Below are 21,834 nucleotides of genomic sequence, written 5' to 3'. Positions count from 1 at the left end.
GCTACCTTTTAGTTTATTACTGTGCTTGCCTAACAATACAATATATGTGCCTTGGCCAAAGTCTGTAACAAAGGATTCTGATTGCTCTTTATGTAACTACAGTTTAAAAAAATAACGTACAGCTACGGTATGCAGTTAGATAACAGGGGCAGCGGAAGCAGGGGGGGGCTTCAGCTCCCCCACTTTTTTCCAAAAACGTAAAAATGACCATATGATTGTGATTTTTTGCATGGTCAGACCCCTCCCCCACTTTGAAAAACGTTTCGCGTCCCCTGGATAAGAGAAGGGGTGCACATGAATTTCACTTGCTTTCGTTTCAGATACACAACAAATTAAGAATGAAGAAAGCATGAAATGTATTTAGATTTGTTTATTTGCAAGCAAAGTATATTCAACTGTGATTATAATGCGTATTTAACTACAAAATCTCACAAATATAGGCTAATGAAATCAAAACTGTGCCAAGATGTGTTACAACAATCCACAAATACACGTAATTCACGTGCAAACAGTTTTAGTCAAAACAACCATATATCTATTGCCTCCAATCAAACAGCCCAAAATTCCCTTTAATAGCTGAGCTTCTAGTATGAAAAGTCATCCATTTGAAAATTCCTAAGGAAATAATTTTTTTTTTCTGTGCAATTGTATAGTAGCAGTACAGTGGAATTACCTATTTACTTATTAATTTCCAAATATGGCTAAAAAATGAAGTATGATTACATTTGTACGGTACCGTAGTTAGGTATCAATTGTAGTTCACATTCAGTTCACAATTACTCTGCTTGGACAATATCCACTTTAAACCAGAGTGGTATTATTAGGAGAGTGCCATCAGCGCATTCAACAGTAAACGCTGATTCTGATTGGTTGGATAATTCAAAGATCCTTCTATATATTTATATATCCAATGTTATTTACAGCACATAGATGATAATGCGATACAGGTATGTGCTATACAAGACAAGAATAACCCAATAACACAATGTCGGCAACGTAGTTCAGCGGAACAACCAATGTTACAGAGACGGCAGCTTCTGATCTAGTGCTATACAAGAAGGGAATATTGTCATTACTATCATCAAATCCATTAAGGTTATGTAGAGGGACATTTCAAGTCAATGTTGATCTCTGACTGTGGGCGCCTGGCTGATACAACTCTCAAAATAATCCACTCTGGTCAGTTCTAAATGTCAATATATTACGCTGTCGACTGACTGTAATGCTACAAATTTTACTGCATATTTAAGCCATGCACTTTTGCTGTACACATCATCAAAGATCACGCACAATGAATTATAAATCTAGAATACCTGCATTTCATGGCCTTTATATCATTTAAATATCTCTTATCTATGTAAAAATTCAGAATTATTGGCTACTTTGTGGTAATATCTCACATACTTCTATATTGCATGGCTACTCTGTATATAGATGAATAATGATAGCATCTACCATAGGACATATTAAATCACAGTTAATAATAGGATTTATTAGTAAACAAATGAAAATTCATAAGCAAAACCTAATGAAAAGTTACTTAAGCACATTGATTGTTCAAGTAAATGTGGAGGTGCATATTACAATCCGCAGATAGAAATAATTATCTTTTAACTCGACTATGAAGGTGATGAAATATATTATAACGCACAAACATATATTTTCATTAATATTCATCTATTCGATACCACACAGATATATTTGAGACATAAATCACTGATTACATAAACCCTAATTATCATCTGTGTATCATACTACTTTATTTGCCATTAGATATGGTTTAATTTGCACATGATTATAATGGACTAAAAGTTGTTATTCAAATGAAAAGCTATGACACAGGATAAACCTTTAAACTAATTAAACTGTTTCTAAATAAATATTTTTCAATATATTTTCAAATCTCGGCACTAACTTCATCCTTGTACTCCTCAGAAACAGAAAAACTGCTGAGAGGAATTTATTTTTACATTTAAATCGTAAAAATCTGGGTCAGATAATGACAAGCAAACAAAAATATTGATATGTACTCATTCATACAATAATTATATAGTTATATACTGGTACATTTACATGTATATCATCTGAACCGAAGTGCGCACAGCCAATTATCAGCTAACTTTATCAAACAACAAGTCCATATCAATTTCAACACATCTACCACCATACACACTTGTTCTTTCTATCAGTAATCTAATAAGTGTTAAAAGATAAGAAAATACAGTTATCAGCTAATTTTATCAAACAACAAATCTGTATCAATTTGAATCAACTGAATCACTATGACCCGCAGGTCTCTCCTCCCGATATAACTGATTGGGGGGGATGCAGGTGGACCACTACACCGGGGTTTCCCCCTACTCTTATACGAATAGTGAAGTGGGTTCTTAACGTGCAAAGGTGGTTACTCTCCTCTACACGGGGCCTCCATTTAACGTCCTATCCGAGGGATCAGAAAATACACACATTGCAATCAATTGATCTTCCTTTTGATTTGGGTGGATTCTGACCTGGTCAGGGAATATGTTACTCATAAAAACATAGGAAAACAATGCCACTCATAAAAACATAGGAAAACAATGTCACTTATAAAAAACAGAGGAAAACACTGAACACCCGCTATATGCCTTGACATATTGGTACTATTTGTATGGTTTCACAAAGACAATTTGTGAATTTTAATTCTATAATGCTTATAAAAAAATGAGCTACAGATATATTGCCATTGTACATGAATCTACTGAACTACAATAATAAACAAAGAAAAATATTGCGATATGCTTATAACAAATATAAATGAACAAACGTTGCTCCAAATATTTTACATGGATTTCGACATTGAATTTCCAAGTAATAATACCTAACACACATAGATGAACATCTATACTTAACAAGTGGAATGCCTCTGGCCGTCTCACCTGCATCACGCGATTCAATATAGCAGCAGTGCTGATTTTGAAAACTACTATAACTCGCACAAGATGTTCAGTGATACTTGGTTACTCTTATTTCCACGTTTTATGAACTATACCAATACACTTATAGAGATATGATGGCAATTCAACAAATACCCCCAACGTGGCCAAAGTTCTTTGACCTTACATGACCTTTGACCTTGATCATGTGACCTGAAACTCGCACAGGATGTTCAGTGATACTTGATTACTATTATGTCCAAGTTTTATGAACTAGACCAACACACTTTCAAATTTATGGCTGTAATTCAACAAATACCCCAATTTGGCCAAAGTTCATTGACCCTAAATGACCTTTGACCTTGATCATGTGACCTGAAACTTGCACAGGATGTTCAGTAATACTTGATTACTATTATGTCCAAGTTTCATGAATCAGATCCATAAACATTCAAAGTTATGATGGTAATTCAACAGATACCCCCAATTCGGCCAAAGTTCATTGACCCTAAATGACCTTTGACCTTGGTCATGTGACGTGAAACTCATGCAGGATGTTCAGTGATACTTGATTAACCTTATGTATAAGTTTCATGAACTAGGTCCATATATTTTCTAAGTTATGATGACATTTCAAAAACTTAACCTTAGGTTAAGATTTTGATGTTGATTCCCCCAACATGGTCTAAGTTCATTGACCCTAAATGACCTTTGACCTTGGTCATGTGACATGAAACTCAGGCAGGATGTTCAGTAATACTTGATTAACCTTATGGCCAAGTTTCATGAACTAGGTCCATATACTTTCTAAGTTATGCTGTCATTTCAAAAACTTAACCTCAGGTTAAGATTTGGTGTTGACGCCGCCGCCGCCGCCGTCGCCGTCGGAAAAGCGGCGCCTATAGTCTCACTCTGCTATGCAGGTGAGACAAAAACATGTATGAATTTCCAGAAAGCTATAAGGGTATTACTAAAAATAATTATTTCAAATAGAACGAAAACACATTTGTTGAACAAACATACATTTCAAACAGCTTTTAATCATCAGGTAAAGAAGTTATTGACAAAAAAATTGACTGGATTTTGACACTCTTTCACATAGAAATGCCACTCACAAAACATGTACACGTAAAGTGAACCAACTAGGCTTCAAACAGTGCATTTATAAATGTTCAGTAAAGCTAAATTAGTATTCATCATAAAGACCATGGAATACAGGTACATACTTTGCTTGCAAAAATAAAAAATATAAATGAGATACCAAGTGAAAGTAGTGTACTCTTTGCAACTGCCCAACCAAGGGGTCTATTACACAGCTTGTTAGTAAAATTCAAAAATTTTATGAAGAATCTCTTGGCCAATCATATACCATGATTTCACTAGCTTGTAGCAGTTTGTAAGCGATGACAATGATAGCGCTGTTTATGAAACAGAGCCCTGATATTGATGTGAACGTGCAGCGAGATACTTGTAGTCAGTACACTCATCATGAAAAGTGTACTTATTTCTAAAAAATTAGTCATGAAATAAATATAATTTGTCGTTAGTTTATGATCTCATAAGAGAGAGTACGAATAATATGTCTGAATGCAAAGGGGAAATATCAAATTTTTAAAGAAAATTGCAATTTATATCACATGAAATATGGAGGAGCTCCTCTCACATGATGTCACAAAATACTTTTTATAAATCCATGGCCATGTTGTTCTTTGATGGAATTTCAACAAACTTTCATAAATGTGTTTCTCTCATATTTCTCTCCTTTAGTGAAAAAAAAAAAATCTTGGTGACAAGGAGAACTTCCCCCTTAAACAAAAAGAGTACCCTACTTTCACTGTGATCGCATAACAAAGAACATTTAAAAATGATAAGTTAAAACGACACTCAAAGTCACTGCACAGGTGGAGACTGGAATCAATTACGGGATGGACTTGAGCGTGTCAGCCAAGAACTGATCCGGATTCGGTATATCGACGAGGAGACCTGAACAGACAAAATAAAGGAAAGGAATGAGAAAAGCTATCTGCGAAATTCCACAAACTTATGACAAAATATAAACCTCAATTCTCTACAAACATCACAAGACATGGGAAAAGCGTGGGGGTGTTACAAACAATTTGTTATAAGATATGCTTCCTAAAGCTGGCTATAGTGTCAGAGTATAGTGTACTAAAATCATGTGCAGTGAGTGCTTCTAACCCCTCGGTATGAGCACGAGTGTGTACGGAGGCAGGGGACATACATGTAATATCACTTTGCCTCACATATGAGAACATGAACATGAAGGAAAATCCCAATGTATCATAAATACTGAATTGTAAAGTACTTTTAGAACCATGAGAGCAACATACCGTCACTTCCATACCTATGCCAAACAGCCAATAATGCTTTATCATTTTATACCAATGGCAACATAATCACCCGTCCTGCCTAAATTTCAATAATTAAGAACATTTGTTCCTGTTCGTTTGCACTTATGTACTGTACACTTGTTGCAAAACTGGATCATCTGGTGCTGACTGGAAGAGGCTGGATTCATAGCTACAGTTCATCTTTCATTTCATAGATTTGAAGCTTGCTTTCAGTTTTAATACATCTTTTGAGGAATCAGTGAGCTGACAGCTTTTACAACCTATCTGTAGGACATGGTAATAAGTTGATAATTCGCTGAAGGAAACTGACAAATCCCAGAGCTGCCAAATCTAATCGTGAAATATCACATTCCTTATTTCATTTTATCCTATTTTCAGGCCTAAAATCCTATTTTTCTTTAAAGTTTGGAAAAACATACCAAAAATCATTATTCTTACAAGTTTCAAAAATCCTATTTCTAGGGGGGAAAATCATATTTTGTGTCACTTTCCCCTTAAAAATCCTACTAAATAGACTAAAAATCCAACTAACTGGTAGCTCTAAAATCCACTTGAAAAAATTCATCTTCTCACTGTTCTTACAAGGAATACAAATCAACACTACATTCATTTTTCTGGAAAAATTTCTTGACTGCAAGCCTTGCAGGAATACAGTAAAAGTAAATTGGTGTAAATCGCAGGCAACCGCAATACTGGTATGACGTCGCAGTGTTTTGGAATTAAATTACTTTTATTTCTACAGGGAGGCTAATCTATATCATTCTGGAAATTGATTGGGCCATTTATTATTATATTTCATTTTGCTGGTGTAGGTTATCTTTATTCATGATTTAAATGTCATTTGTGAATTCCATCAATTTATTTGCAAAAACAACCACAACAAAAAACATTACGTTTCAATTCTTCAATATTTCTTACCATCAACATCACAGAACTCAGCAAAGGACTCGCATGGTAAGAGATCTTCTTCATACATGTGCAGCAACTGGAAGTGATGAGAAAAAAAATAGAAGAATCAAACTTTAATACCAACGCTTTAGAATTAATGTGATTCAGCTGCTAATTCAATAATTACAGTCCTTTCAGGTCAGACAGGAATGTTAAGAGGTTTATATAACTGGTCAGTGATGAGAAGGGGTGAACTACAGAAGGTTCTAATGGTATCCAAGAAAACGGCTACTGTAAAAATACCTTAGCTCCAGCCTTGAGTAGGATCTCATCACTGTTTCTGATATAGCTAGCTAGGTTAACAGGCCATGTTTTGCATTAAAGTACAAATGAGCTACATCTTTTGGTACAAAAATAATGAGATGGGGTGAACAAGGTTCTAACTGAATCAGCCAAAATGACTCCTTTAAACTTATTTTGCCTTAAGCCTCGAGTAAGGCCCTGTAATTTTTGTCTGGTATAGTTTGCTACTTAACAGGCCAGGGAGCCATTTCACAAAGCTGTTCGTAAGTTAAGAGTGACTTTAAGAACGGCTGGTGATCATTTCTTGTAATAAATAATATTTACCAATAAATGTTCATTGGTGATAATTTAGCGCGTAAGAAAGGATCATCAGTCGTTCTTAAAGTCGCTTCTAAGTTACAAACAGCTTTATGAAACACCCACCAGGTAATATTGGTAGTTTAGGTCGAAACTTTGAGCCAAGTGCGGATGATGGGGGAAAAATGAATGGGATAGCTTTGTATGGTTCTAACGGTATCAGAGAAAATGACTTCTTTCAACAGACCTTATCCCCGTCCTAGAGTAGGATCTCATCATTGTTTCTGACATAGCTAGCTAGGTTAACAGGTCTTATTGATAGTGTGTATCCAGTCTTTGAGGCACAGGGGAAGAAATTAATGGAAGTTGGGATGCCTGTGAATGGTTCTAATGGTATCAGGGACAATGGCTCCTGGAGAAAATGGCTACTTTCAACTAACCTTATCTCCAGCCTTCAGTAAGACCTCATCGTTGTTTCTGATATAGCTAGCTAGGTTAACAGGCCAGGTGTTCCCTGTTGTATGGGTCATTTCTTTGAGAAGGAGTGAGTATAGTCTCTCTATCAGACCAAAGAAGACCAGGGTTCCTTTATAGATCTTGTAATCCTTGACCTGCTTGTCCGTCAACCTACATGTACGGGAGAAAACAGAGGGGTGATTCCGTGAAATAATAAACCTTTTCAAACGTCCAACTCCAATCTTCCCGCATTCTTACTTCATGGACTGTTCAGGCTATGGTGGTTTTTAGAGCATTACAGGTAACCTTTCATACAAACTAGAAAACAGAAAGAAGTCATTTCAGGAAAACATATAGGGGTGGACATAATGACAACTTTGAAATGGGCTTTCTGGTGTCCTCGCACCTTGGTTAGTTCACAGTTCATCTCCGGAGGATATTTTCATCAACTTATATGAACATTAAAATACGATTTCAAAATTGTTTTAAGATTGAGGAAACACCAAGGATCAGATCAAATTTGAAGAAAGCCTAGAGAATATTACTTTGGCATGAAAGTTTGAGGGAAGGAAAACTGAGCATGAAACAAAAGGGAGGGTTGGACAATCCGTGAAAACTGTTGGAAGAGGAAGAAGTGAAACAATCTGGAGTGGGCACTCATACAAATGACACAGGTTGTGAAGTAGATGGTTGTGGGATAGCATGATCTCAAATTTCCAAAGTCAGAGGGAGAGACAGGAAGAAGGGTGGAGAATGGAGAGAGATGGATATAGAAAAGAGAGAGTTAGAAAGACCTCCTTCTAAAACTTACATTGTAGCTCCTGAAGGACTGACATGCCGGGTCTGGGCCGCGACCAGGAGCTGCCGGAGGATGGTGAGACGATTCTCCTTCCATTTCTCTTTTGGTAGTAGATGAACATGGAGAACAGCGTAGTAGAAGGGACCATCCACCTCGTAGCTTGCCTCCACCCATTTGGATGGGAGGGACTTGAGAAGTGCGTTCAGGTTCTTCTCTTCCCGCGGCACAGACCGAGTTCTGTGACAAAAGCAGAGAATATATAATATATATACAGCAACTAATTTTCATTCTTGAAGATACACCAATATGTGATAAAATTTGCATGTTGATAAGAAAGAGAGCTATGAACTTGAGATATTAAGATGAAAATTCAAATGAGAATATCTGTCTTTCCCCACTTCCTCATTCACCGCTGATCAAATATTCGATTCGATTCAAATCCAATTCAATAACATTAAAAAAAAAAAATAACAATGCATGGCAGTCTGAATTGTGTTTGTTTTGCATTGAATATAGATGTACATAAATACATTCTGCACATTTTCAATGCACCATATCTTCCACCTAATCCTTAATTTCAATCTGATCATCATCACTCAAGGGTTTATAACAGACGAGATGGGGAATGAAATAAATGTTCTTTTGACTCTCCCCACCTCTGTAAAACATTGTTAAACAAACATTCAACAGCATGCCCTTTTCGCTTCTCCTAACCCTTCATTTCACTTTAATCACCCACACTCTAGGGCCAACAAGAAAACTTACGTGTTGATGACATAGAGGGCCATGTGCATGAGATAAGGAATGAGATGAACGTTACTCTGTCTCCCCCCTCCTCCGCTGTCATCGCTGAATGAACGCTCAAAACCGAACCGTTGAAGCAGCAGCTTTAGATCGTGGATGGTGGCATGGTGTGCTGGTTCTCGATGACCAGTACACTCCTGAAGATAACTATTGTGTCTGGTGAAAATTAAGAATAAGAATTGCAAAATAATACACGAATTGGCAATTATTGCAAAAAGTGAAATGATGCTTAACCCTAACTAGGCCGGGCTTTTTTGGCTGTTCTGTGGCCGGGGGGGGGGGGTTGATTCAACCCCCCCTGAGATCTCAGCCGCCGATCGCGCGAGCACCGCAAAAATTTGCATGCTGGTAGTGTGCGATGTAATCTACAAGGCTGTATGGTGAAATTTTCCAAAATAATGAGATTTTATTTTATATGAATTAATTATGCTAATTTATGCATAAATCATACTTTTTGCTCTAATTCACTAAATAAAGCTCCTAGAATGCTAATTTTTGGTAAAAATATTCTTTGTAGCATTCTTAACAATGGCAATTGAAAAAAACTTCGGTTTGGAAATCAATTTCTTATGTATTTTATTGTTTTATGAATTTCTTATGTATTTCTCTGTTTTTCAACCTTTTGTTTTTCTTTGTTTTTTCACCAGATTTATTGCACAACCTTTTTGAAGCATAATTATGCTAAAATCAATTGCTTTCAGCTGTTTAAAGTAAAAATAATCATATCTCTATGAATAAGATGAGAAAACTCAATTTGCATTGACTTTGTACACAAAATCACGTTTTGGAACAATTTTTGGTCTGACATGCACTTACAAAATGTTGCGTAATTTCGGAACCGCGTACCCGGGCGTCGTAAATTTGGTCTCAAAAGATGCGCGAGACTTAAAAGTATAAACTCTGCTAGTGGCGCGGTCAAAAAATTTCGCGCGGCGGAATGATCGCAGAAAATGTTGAGGGGGGGATCAACCCCCCGGCCATTTTAGGGTTAATGATGTGTCACCAACATTTATTATAGTAAAAGTAAATGAATTCCAATTTCTAAAACTTAGACCTAACTTCACCAACCATTGTGTGTGTGTAATTGAGTTTTTTCAGACGTGTATAAATCAGATATGATTATTTACGACTGGAACCGACATTTAACGTCACCATATGAAAGATGTGACCAGGGCTTGAACCCTGAACCTCTGCATCAGTTTGTAACTTAATCACATAGCTTGGATTACAGGCATATGTCACAACGCCCAGGGTGTTTTTGTAGCCATTTGAAACATAAATACAATACAAAGGATTTTTCAACAAAAAGATGTCTGTTACATTGACCTACTTTAATACCCCCTGGGAGCGTTTCATGAAAAGAGTTGTCAGACATTTTATCCGACAAGTCCCATTTTATCTGACAGTTACCATAGGAACAGTGCTTTCAGCCAATCAGAATCAAGGAAAGATGTCAGATCCAACAACTTGTCGGACAAAAATGTTGATGAAACGATCTCAAACACCCTTCTTGAAACATGATCAATCTCCCTCCTCTACACATGCTCACACCAATTATACTCTATTCAACTTTGCCATCTAGATCTGATACAATGTTTCATTTCAACCAACCATCTATATCAAAAGCATTTAGAATGTTAATGTTAATCAGTTTCAGGATAGGCTGGATTGATGATGAAACGTTTGACCTACTTACCTTGCTAAACAGCTAGCGAAAGCAGATTCTGGTACTGAAGGTCCCCACAGCGGTAAGAGTCCGTTGCACTTAGTGTTGGCATTCTGAAGGGCTGCACTCTCCCACTCCTCACGTCCACGAGCATGTCTGATTAAACAGATTCATAACAGAAATACTTAAATTGGCTGATGCAACTATTTTTTTTGTATTGATGTTTTTTATTACAAATCAGATCGAATTACAATATTTACAGTTATTCAAGATAATAAAATGGACTATATATTCATTCATTTCACTACATCACTCACTCACTACTCACGCCCACGAGCATGTCTGAGGAAAGAGATTAGTAAAAGAAATACTTGAATTGGTCAATGACACTAAACTTTATACAGATGGACTATGTGTTCTTTCGTTTCACTAAAGTATGTTCACAAAGCTACATGTACCAACCTGAACAAGAACATTTTAGTAGTTTTAAAGCTGATCATTATTTTGGTGAGGAAATAAGTATTTTTAAAGAAATACCATAGGACAACACATAAAACTGAAACTTACAAAATCAGCATTTTGCATGAAACCATCAGTAAATGCGGAAAATCCATACTACTTGGCAGCTCTGTGTTCAACTGATCACACACAACAGAACAAAACAGAGCAAGCTATAAATAATCTTGAACAATAATCTACATCCCCACATTTCTCTCTATCTACACTGTATACCACAAACTTCTATTTATCTTTCTTCTACTTTTCTCTCTATCTCCCTTCCACACTTTTATCCATCCATTCAAAACTAATGACAAAGCTGCTCAAGGAAATCATAATGCACAATATTGAAGTGAGATGAAGAGGTGCATCCTTATGCTTCTGGCTCAACTTCTTTACTCCTCTCAATACTCATTTTCTCTATCTTAATTAATCCATGTTTCTCAATTCAAGTCTCAAGAGATTTATCTATTTATTCTACAAGCTTCTATCTCAACTTCTTCACTCCTTCCCTCTATTCCCCTTTATTTATTTGACTTAATCAATTCATCCAATCAATCTATCAAGTCAAGACTCACCTCACAGCTGCCACATGGCAATCATAATGCACAATATTGAAGTGAGACACGGTAGTGTATCCCTGAGTCTTGCGGGATTTGATCTCAAAGTCTTCTAACGGTGTACACTTGGTGAATGTGTAGATTCCCAAAACCTGCAACAAAAGAATAACATACACAATAGTAAACCTCTCATTGATGATAATGAAGAACAGCATTTGTATAGGGCCATTTATCTTGTTATTCACACAGTTGCTGGAAAAAAGAGGTCTTTACACTGTATTTCAGATTTGAACTGAATATGCAAGGATTTTAGCTCTGTTGCATAATATTCACTTTAATGGTAGCTACCATGGTCACAATGCTAAAAAGCCACTCAAAATCTAAGATTTCATACTAGTGAATGACAAAGCTATCAAAATAGTCATTCTTTTGAAACAGGGTCCCTGGGAAATGCCTGCTCTTATCCTGGTACAGTTAAAAAAAAATAGAGGAAGAGTGCTAAATTAAAGAAAGCTATTTCCACCTGCATTTTTGAATTATCTAAATTTGAATGATTAAGAGAGGACCTCACACAGACCAGTGATACATTGAAAAGGGGTATCAGATTGTCTAATGATAATAATAATGATAATAATAATATGCAACATTTATGTAGCGTTTAATACCATGTTTCTAACGTGCTGCACACTGTTACCGCAGGTTTTAGCATGGCTACCCTGATCAGGTGCTCAAGCATTCAAGGAATTCCTTCCAACCAGATACCGATTTACACATGTACTACACCTGGGTGGCAAATGTAGATAAACGCCAAAGGACGAGATTACCGTGAAGGGATTTGAACCCCATACCTTGTAGTTCAAAGTCTGGAGACTTATCCACTGAGCCACAGGACCTTAATACATGTCTTACCTTCTCAGGTTGGTATCTGTAGCCCTCTCTACATATACAGCATGTCAAACCAGTCTCCTCCATCAGTTCCTCCATCTGTTTGAATACTGTCTTCTTGGCCGTCACTTGACCCTTCTCATTGGTCTGAAACAGAAAAGACAAGGAAATAGGCATTTAATCACTGAAATATATCTTTTATCTTCTCATATTTCTCTCTTTCTTTAACCCACTTCATTCATTATATAATGATACTGATCCGGCCATCTCTTTACCTTTTATTTCCCATCCCCCTTTTTTTTTCTCATCACCATCTGTATCAAATCAACCCTGTATCTCTATCTAACAAACTCTTCTTTTTTTTTCCTATTGTCTACTTTTTCATTTCTCAATTCACTCCTCTGTTCCTATTTCATATTACTAATTAAAAAATGAATGAATAAAATCTCCAGGTTATTTTATCAGCATTAATATCTATTATGGTGGTTTCCATCAGAATATCAACAAACATATCATTTTATTTTTTCATTTTACACTGCCTCGATCTTACTATATAAGTACAGTCTCTATATTTTGCTTCCCCCTCTTCCTTTCTCTCTCTCTCTCTTTATTAATCTCTTACACTCTCTCTTCTCTACCATTCTTACCGACATGCCAAGAGCTCCTAGTTGCTTCATCCTCATGGCCATGGCAAGCCTCTTCTTCTCAGCCTTTGTCTGAGCCCGGACGTCGTCAATCTTCTTAGCGACCGTCGGATTGGATTTAAGAGCTTCCATCAAGTTCTCTGAGAGAGACCCGATGCCTTCTTCGGATGAGATCTGCTCCATCTTATGAACGGCTGGGATGATTTCATTACCTGCCAATAGCTTTGAAGAAAAATGGTACAAAACAAAATGTTGTTAGTCTCTTTGCATTTAGGATCAGGTCAACCTTTTACCTATATTTTTTAGATTTGTTAGAATTCACATATACATAGTCTATGCATCACTCTCATCAAAAGATAAGACAACATTTTAAGTAGCTTTCTACAAAGTCATTTGCAAATCTTCTCTCTTTTTTCAGCAAAGCTGTATCTATGTTTTTCTCAACCATCATCACCATCTTAATCATCATCATCACCACCATCATCATCATCATCATCATCATCATTCTACTCATCGTCATCATTCTACTTATCGTCATCATCATCATCATCATCATAATTATCATTACAACCACCACCAACACCATCAACACTATCATCATCATCATCATCATCATTACAACCATCATCAAAACCATCATCATCATCATCATCATCATCATCATCGTCATCGTCGTTGTCATCGTCATCATTATCATCATAGTCACCATCATCATCATCATCAATCATTACCATCATCATCATCATCATCCTACTCATCAATCATTACCTTCATCATCATCCTACTCATCATCAACCATTGCCATCATCATCACCATCACACTGCCACCCCCAAACCCCATCGCCACAACAACAGTCCTCAATGCACCCAATTCCATCTTACCTGTGACTTGGCATGTCCAGTACACAATCCTGTCAGAATACGTAGAACATAGGGCAAGGCAGGCTTGGATAAGAACTCCTTCCAAGGCAAAGAGTCGAGACTGAAAGAAACAAGATGAGCTTCATAACATAGGCAGCGCCCTGCAACACAAACCTTAGCAATCAATATACAATCAATCGTGAAAATGAAGCATATCAATCGTTATCCTTTGTGTTATGGCACCCAGGTTATTTCTAATATGTGTATTTGATCAGCATGGATTTAAATGTTGGTTTTCAACAAACAAACTGTGTTTTACAGAAATAAAGAGGATAATCTGAATCAACTCTTAAGAAGAAATTATTTTTTACTAATAGGAAAAAAAATTGTAAATTTTCACTCAAAACAATATTACTTATTCAAATTATTTAACAATTGGCAGGAAAGGCTTGAAATGTTTATATGCAATGGGTTAACACTGGGCAAACAAACAAAGAAAATTTCTTACTTGCTTGCAAGAGGAATCTTGCGACTGACATATTTGATGGCATCTTTGACGATCCCTTCCTCTATCATCATATCCTTCAGCTGAACACCATTGGCATTATTCTAAAGAATAGAAAATTAAGTCCATAAATCAAGTTAGAGCTATTTCACCTAGCTGTAGATGACAAATCAATGACAAATATTAAAGACTAAGAAAAACAAGCAAGACTCAACTTAATAGCTGAACATTTCTCCCAAAGGATAATGAATGACAAAAAGTAGAATTCAGAATGAGATATGAATTGCAGTTTGAAAAAGAAACTGCTACTAATTCATGATAGATGAGATACAGCCCCAAAAAAAGAGAACTCTTTATTTCCTCAAAAAAACTTGAACTTCAAACTTACTAGTACTAGCCATAAGCTTACAAAAAGTTTGATATACCAAGAATATTGATGTCTAGAATCCCCAAAAACATAGTTTAGAACAGTTTGGCACCAAAATATTTACAAGATCTAGTTGAGCTTTAACTAGAATAGCTCATAGCCTAACATCATTACACCAGCATCTCCTCCAGAACACGAGGAGCCAGTGGTGAATGGGTTGGATTTTTTCTGCTGCAGCACCTCTCTGGAATTAGGATAGTTAGCCATACCATTTCAAATCTAGAGACTTTCAAATCTGAATTGAAGTCTAACTTTTCAACCATTTCCATTCCTTGGACTGTGATACTTATCCAAATCTCTATTCTATTTTTCTTGTGTGCCTTGGAATAGAACATTTCAAGAATGTCGGCCCTTCAAAAATTCCTATAATTATTATTAAAATGATCATTACAGCACATGGTGATGACAAATGTTTGGACTAAATGGTGGTAATTCTGTTTGACACTTACCTCTATACCTGCTGTAATTACACAGAAGCTTTCGACATGGATTTCATCGTCTTGGGAATGATCACCATCAAATCTATCAAATAAAGGATCAAAAGAAAATTCAGGTGTTTAAACATAAAGCTCCTTTTGAGAAAGACATATTGGACTTATTCTCACAAAGGATATTGAGGTTCACAGAGAAAACAAGGCTAAAACTTTACCACGAAAGTTTTTATTCAATATACAAGAAACAATGGTACTAGAATGTTAGAAATACTTAGAATTATGGACTCCAATTTCTTTTTTATCAGAAACAGATTTATATTACAATCTAATCCAAAAAAATGCATGATCCATTATCCAAAGTCGGGTGCAATTACATCAAAATTCATATCAAGATTTTGGTTATGTGCAGCAATAATATTAAAGTGGAAATTCTGGTGATATCGGACCAGTGAATTTAGCGTGCTGCAAACATATAAACTCATGCACAGTACAGAAGAAACGCTATAAACTCACTTTTCAAAGTCTAGGTATGGCTTGAAGTGGTGAATGAGGGTTCTCATCTTGTCCTTCTCACCAAACGAGAGAAACGGTATGATCCTCATCAAACCTTGGAGGACGCTGGCATGGCTACGGACGAACGGGCTGTTGATGCGATCCAGTAGGGCTACCAACTGAGATTTATCACATGAGAGAATCACAGAAGGCTGCAAGAGGAGGGGAAAAAGGGAAATGAGATACATGTACAATGAAAATGTGTATAAAGACAATCAAATGGATGGAGATAAAAATGTGGTCTGAATAGACAGTTTGGATTTATATATATTGAGAAATGAAAACGAAGGCGGGTCTTTTTTACACCAGGAGTTGTTACATCGGGCTTGACTTTGTTTTCATTCATCAGGATATGCTACAATATTCAACTTACATATAAACCAATTAATTGATATTCACATCAATTATATTAAAACTGTAAATATTGCTTCTATAAATGCATATTGCAGGTTTTCATGAGCTTTATAGGTGTTGCTAATCCTCTTCCATTGAAACTCCCTCAATGTTTCAATATGAAAAAATAAGCCATCGTTCAATACGGTATCTGTTGATGAAAATAATGCATCATGTATGGGGTACTGGTTTCCTGTTTCATAAAACTTATAACCTTTAGCAAAATGTCACATTTCTGAACAAATTTGCTCTTTACCAATCAAATACAGCCATTTCAGAAACTTTAGAGAAATTGCCAAGTCCTAACTGTCTAGAATGTTTTGTGAAACAGGTCCGTAGAATATTGGGAATATAAACTTACTTTCCCTCCCTCCAGAGGCTCATTGTTAGCCTCCATAAGAATCACCTCCATGATGGATAGCAGTTGCTCGGCAACCGAAGCTCCGCCTCCAGATCCTGGCTCCTCGTGTTCCGCTAGCAGCACCTACAGATAAGCGAATGAAATAGATTTCCAGCATAACATAAAGAAAACTCTCTCAACAATTATCAATATGATGAGTTTATGAAGCAACCAAATTATCACATAAATTTCACATTTTTATTAGGAAAAATATAATAATCCAATCTTGATAGCTTCTAGTTTGTAGTTTATAGTAAAGTTTCAAAGGGCATCGTGATCTACATCTTTCTGTTCATTTACAGCCATTTTCACAATACTGATTGGAATGAAAGTAGCAAATATGATTATATTTTTCTTAAAGAAAATATCATATTTTGATATTTCAACCCTTCCTTCCTCTCATATTTTTTATTCTTACAATTAAATCCTTTTATGACTAACACTACCATCACCAATACCACTACCAACAATACCACTTACACCAAGACCAACCACTATACTTCTGCTACTAATCATAATGATGACAATAACTGGATTGATATAGTGCACGGTTTATGGTATATAAAGATTGATAACATAGGTAAGGTTTCAAATGCCTTGTATATGAAGACTCAAAAAAGGTATCAAACATGCATCAAACATGTAGTATTGTTAATTGTATTAATTAATTGCTATTTCTCAACTAAAAAAAAAGAATTTGAGAGACTAACCCTATTAAGAACAGCAAGCATGATGTTAAGGGTTTGCATTCCTGGTTCGATGAGTCGCTGACGATTGGCTTTGACCTTTGAACTATAATTGAACAGCTTGAGAAGGACGATCAATAGCTGTTGACCTCTGACAAGGTCATTCAGGTATGCCAATCTGGTGGAAAAATGAATTTAAAGAAATGCAAAGTACATGATCATGTACATTTTCTATAGAACAACAGTATCAATTAAAAGAGATGTATGTACATGTACATGAATTCCAAAATGAGCAAAGCATTCATGAAATGATCTGATTTATTTCTTTTACTTCTCTGATAACTTGAAAATAGAACATCTTTGCATATATGCTTGTACAACTTTTTGATGGGCATCACCAAAACATACATACATCATGAATAACAGGAATCAATTTTACACCACCATAATTCACAACTTCAATACCTATATAGGGTAAACAAAATTGTGTCTCCAGGGATGTTTGCATTCACATTTTCATTCCATTTCATTTCATATATTTCCACAAAAATGAAAATATTCACGAAGGAGTATACAAATAAAGAATAAGAAAATTGATGGGCCAATGAAATCTGGCTCATCAGGCTTGTGCTAAAGGCCAAAATTGACATTCATAAACATATGTAACACATAAATCAAATATATTACCACAAAAATACACATTGTGGCATGAGATAGGACAGGAAAGAAGGAGGAAAGAGGGTGGTTAATATTGGATGTCAAGAGAAAGGGATGTTGTGTGAACAGTATCTGTTCATGTGATTAACCCTAACTAGGCCGGGCTTTTTTGGCTGTTCTGTGGCCAGGGGGGGTTGATTCAACCCCCCCTGAGATCACGGCTGCCGATCGCACGAGCGCTGCAAAAATTTGCACGCTGGTAGTGTGCGATGTAATCTACAAGGCTGTATAATAAAATTTTCCAAAATAATGAGATTTCATTTTATATGAATTAATTATGCTAATTTATGCATAAATCATACTTTTTGCTCTAATTCACTAAATAAAGCTCCTAGAATGCTAATATTTGGTAAAAATATTCTTTGTAGCATTCTTAACAATCGCAATTGAAAAAAACTTTGGTTTGGAAATCAATTTCTTATGTATTTGATTGTTTTATGAATTTCTTTTGTATTTCCTGTTTTTCAACCTTTTGTTTTTCTTTGTTTTTTTCACCATAATTATGCTAAAATCAATTGATTTCAGCTGTTTAAAGTAAAAATAATCATATCTTTATGAACAAATTGAGAAAACTCAATTTGCATTGACTTTGTACACAAAATCACGTTTTGGAACAATTTTTGGTCTGACATGCACTTACAAAATGTTGCGTAATTTTGGAACCGCGTACCCGGGCGTCGTAAGTTTGTTCTCAAAAGATGCGCGAGACTTAAAAGTATAAACTCTGCGAGTGGCGCGGTCAAAAAATTTCGTGCGGCGGAATGATCGCAGAAAATGTTGAGGGGGGAGGTTTATTCAACCCCCTTGGCCTGTTTAGGGTTAAGATTCAATTAGAATGATTGGAATCTACGTATAACGTACCTGTGTAGCATGACTGCTAGACCATCACATTCACTCATCACAGATGCAAGCTTGTACACATCTTCATCATTGGTGTCTTCATCTAAATAAAAATATATTTGAATGAGGTAAAATGAATGATAACTCGTTTCCATTTTGCATGCACATTATTAACCAGAGTTCAGTGTCTATGAAAAAGTGTCTGAACTCTTTCCATCAGAATATAACACAGACATTTCCTTCAATCACTTTTGATATTTAAATCCCTCAGGAAGTTATGGTTACAATCTTCTAGAATTGGAGCTCTCATTGTCTGATTCTTGTTAATGGAACACTAAACACTGAAAATATTACAGCTCATGTTATCCTCTGATTCAATTAACTCTTCACTTGGGTTATGTAAAGGTGCACAATATTTCATCTAATGACATAACAAGAATTTGGAACAATAAAATCAAGAAATTGTTAAGAAAATTTCATAATAATCGTTGAACACCAAACACCAAAATGGGGGCACATATCAATCTGATCAATGGTATTAACAATGGATTCAATAATTGCTTTTAGAAGTGTTATCTGGAAGTGTAAAATATTTTATCCAATGAAAGAATAAGAAAAGTCAAACCTTCAGAAATATTCAATTATATAGATGTATAATAAACTAATACACTAATCTTACCATTGGTGTTATCCACAGATTCAATAAACTCTTCAGTAGCATCACCCAGGAGACCTCTCATCCTGTATGTGATACGCATTGGTTCACCCTATCAAATATAAATTAAATTAAAAAATGGTTATAACTTTTACATGCAATCAAACTTGAAGAGCTACATGTAGTAAACAATTTTGTAGATGGGAAAAAATATAGCAATATGGGAAAGAAAGGAAAGTAATGACATTACTTGTTAGACTTCACTAGCAGTAATGTGGAAATAATTTATGAGAGAGAGAGAGAGGGGGGAGAGGGGTGGGGGAGGAGGGGAGGGGAGAGGAGAGGAAAATATAAAGAAAGGGAGAGAGAGAGGGACAAGTGGAGGAAGAAGAGCAAACTAACAAAGAGGGGAAATGAGGAGACAAAACTGAAGTAACAAGGATAAAAAAAGATAAGAAAGATGATGTCTCTACCTCATTATCTGGGCACCATATCTTCTTGTAGACATCCTTCACAGGCAAATCAAGACTGATGATCTTATTATTCACTAGTAACTACAAGAAAAAGAGAAAATATGAACATTTTATCTCAATAAAACTCATCTTCACAATATCTTCTCAAACCTACAGCTTAGACATATTATAAACACAAAAGCTACCTTTGGTCTCTGTATAATTTATGGGGGGAGGGGGTGAGGTGGGCTAGTTACTGCACCCCACCCCTCACCCAACAAACACACAAAAAGGGATAAATAACTGAACACCTGTTAAAGCATAGTATCTACAAAGTTTCAAAGTCTACTGATTTAAAGTCACTCAAATTTGATTGCTTTTAAATTTCCACTGATTAACAAAACAAATATATGTAGCATTTGGGCCTTACATATGAAGTTAGTAATTAAATTTAAAAACAAAATCATTACACTCTCCAAGTAGCAATGAAAAGTGCATCGAGATTTCTCATTGGTTCTCACAGCTAATTTACAATGCAAAGGTGCTATGGTGCTTGAATGTCTTCCCTGCCTGGTATCTATACTTCATTATCATTTATATTATCATTTTCTCCGTACATGTATTCTTTTTCAAGGGCAAGAGCGGAATACAGCCACTTATTGGGGGGGGGGGGGGGGGTGGTGAAAATATCATGTTACATTACACTTTGAAGAATGGTATAGAAACACACATTTGCATGAAAATATAAAAGAGTATTACCTCCATCCCTGTGTCATCTTCTAGCAAAGCAATCAGTTCACAATCTGTTAAAAAATTATAAAATCAAAGATTAACAGCACTATAAAATCATATTGCTATGATAGTGATACATGTACTTAAGGAAAATGTACTAGAGAAATGGTTCAGGTTTTTGGACTTCAAAAACAACAAGTGGAACGCCTCTGGCAGTCTCGCCTGCATTACGCGATTTAATATAGCAGCAGTGCAAACTTTGAAAACTACTATGAAATAATCATTCACAAAAACACCATTCATATAATGACATAATACCACGTTCATTGATCATAGATGACATTTGAACGGTGACTTAAGACTTGTCAACTACACCCATCTCCACATTTCATTCACTCTATCCATAAACTTTCAAACTTATGATGGCAATTCAACAATTACCCCAACATGGCCTAAGTTTATTGACCTTAACTGACCTTTGACCTTGGTTTTGTGACCTGAAACTCACAGGGGATGTTCAGTGATACTTGATTACTCTTATATCCAAGTTTTATGAACTAGATCCATAAACCTTCAGAGTTTGGATGGTAATTTAACAAAGACCCCCAACACGGCCAAAGTTCATTGACCTTAAATGACCATTGACCATGGTCATGTGACCTGAAAATCGCACAGGATATTCAGTGGTACTTGATTAACCTAATGTCCAGGTTTCATGAACTAGATCAATAAATTTTCAAAGTTATGAAGGTAATTCAAAAAATACCCCCAACTTGGCCAAAGTTCATTGACCCTAAATGACCTTTGACCTTGGTCATGTGACCTGAAACTCAGGAAGGATGTTCACTAATACTTGATTAACCTTATGTCCAAGTTTCATGAACTAGATCCATAAATTTTCAAAGTTATGATAGTAATTTAACAAATACCCCCAACTTGACCAAAGTTTATTGACCCTAAATGACCTTTGACCTTGGTCATGTGACCTGAAACTCGAGCAGGATGTTCACTAATACTTGATTAACCTTATGCCCAAGTTTCATGAACTAGGTCCATATACTTTCTAAGTTATGATGTCATTTCAAAAACTTAA

The 21,834-nt window shown here is 35.8% G+C and overlaps 1 protein-coding gene across 1 annotated transcript; it reads right to left on the bottom strand.

Moving 5' to 3' along the window:
- Positions 1-355: 355 nt before the first annotated feature.
- Positions 356-20,811, bottom strand: LOC129277850 (E3 ubiquitin-protein ligase UBR4-like). Its single transcript, XM_064110730.1, has 19 exons — positions 20,769-20,811; positions 20,031-20,111; positions 19,582-19,669; positions 18,924-19,005; positions 17,370-17,523; positions 16,621-16,743; positions 15,828-16,018; positions 15,330-15,402; positions 14,457-14,557; positions 13,970-14,069; positions 13,091-13,309; positions 12,468-12,590; positions 11,577-11,710; positions 10,531-10,656; positions 8,796-8,990; positions 8,043-8,267; positions 7,216-7,402; positions 6,206-6,272; positions 356-4,898 (listed from the first exon to the last, which is right to left on the bottom strand). Exons 1-19 carry the CDS (start codon positions 20,772-20,774, stop codon positions 4,834-4,836), a joined length of 2,340 nt encoding a protein of 779 aa, XP_063966800.1. The 5' UTR covers positions 20,775-20,811; the 3' UTR covers positions 356-4,833.
- Between the last annotated feature and the right edge of the window lie 1,023 nt (positions 20,812-21,834).

Source organism: Lytechinus pictus, chromosome 15 (assembly GCF_037042905.1).
Source record: "Lytechinus pictus isolate F3 Inbred chromosome 15, Lp3.0, whole genome shotgun sequence".
Lineage (NCBI taxonomy): Eukaryota > Metazoa > Echinodermata > Echinoidea > Temnopleuroida > Toxopneustidae > Lytechinus > Lytechinus pictus.
This window is presented reverse-complemented; position numbering and strand designations above follow the sequence as displayed.

Excerpts from the sequence above, each read along its gene's own strand:
- LOC129277850 (XM_064110730.1), bottom strand. Across the intron at positions 16,744-17,369 it reads TGCTTGCTGTTCTTAATAGG|GTGCTGCTAGCGGAACACGA; the intron begins GTTAGTCTCTCA and ends GCTTATCTGTAG. Across the intron at positions 16,019-16,620 it reads AGCCTCTGGAGGGAGGGAAA|CCTTCTGTGATTCTCTCATG; the intron begins GTAAGTTTATAT and ends CTCCTCTTGCAG.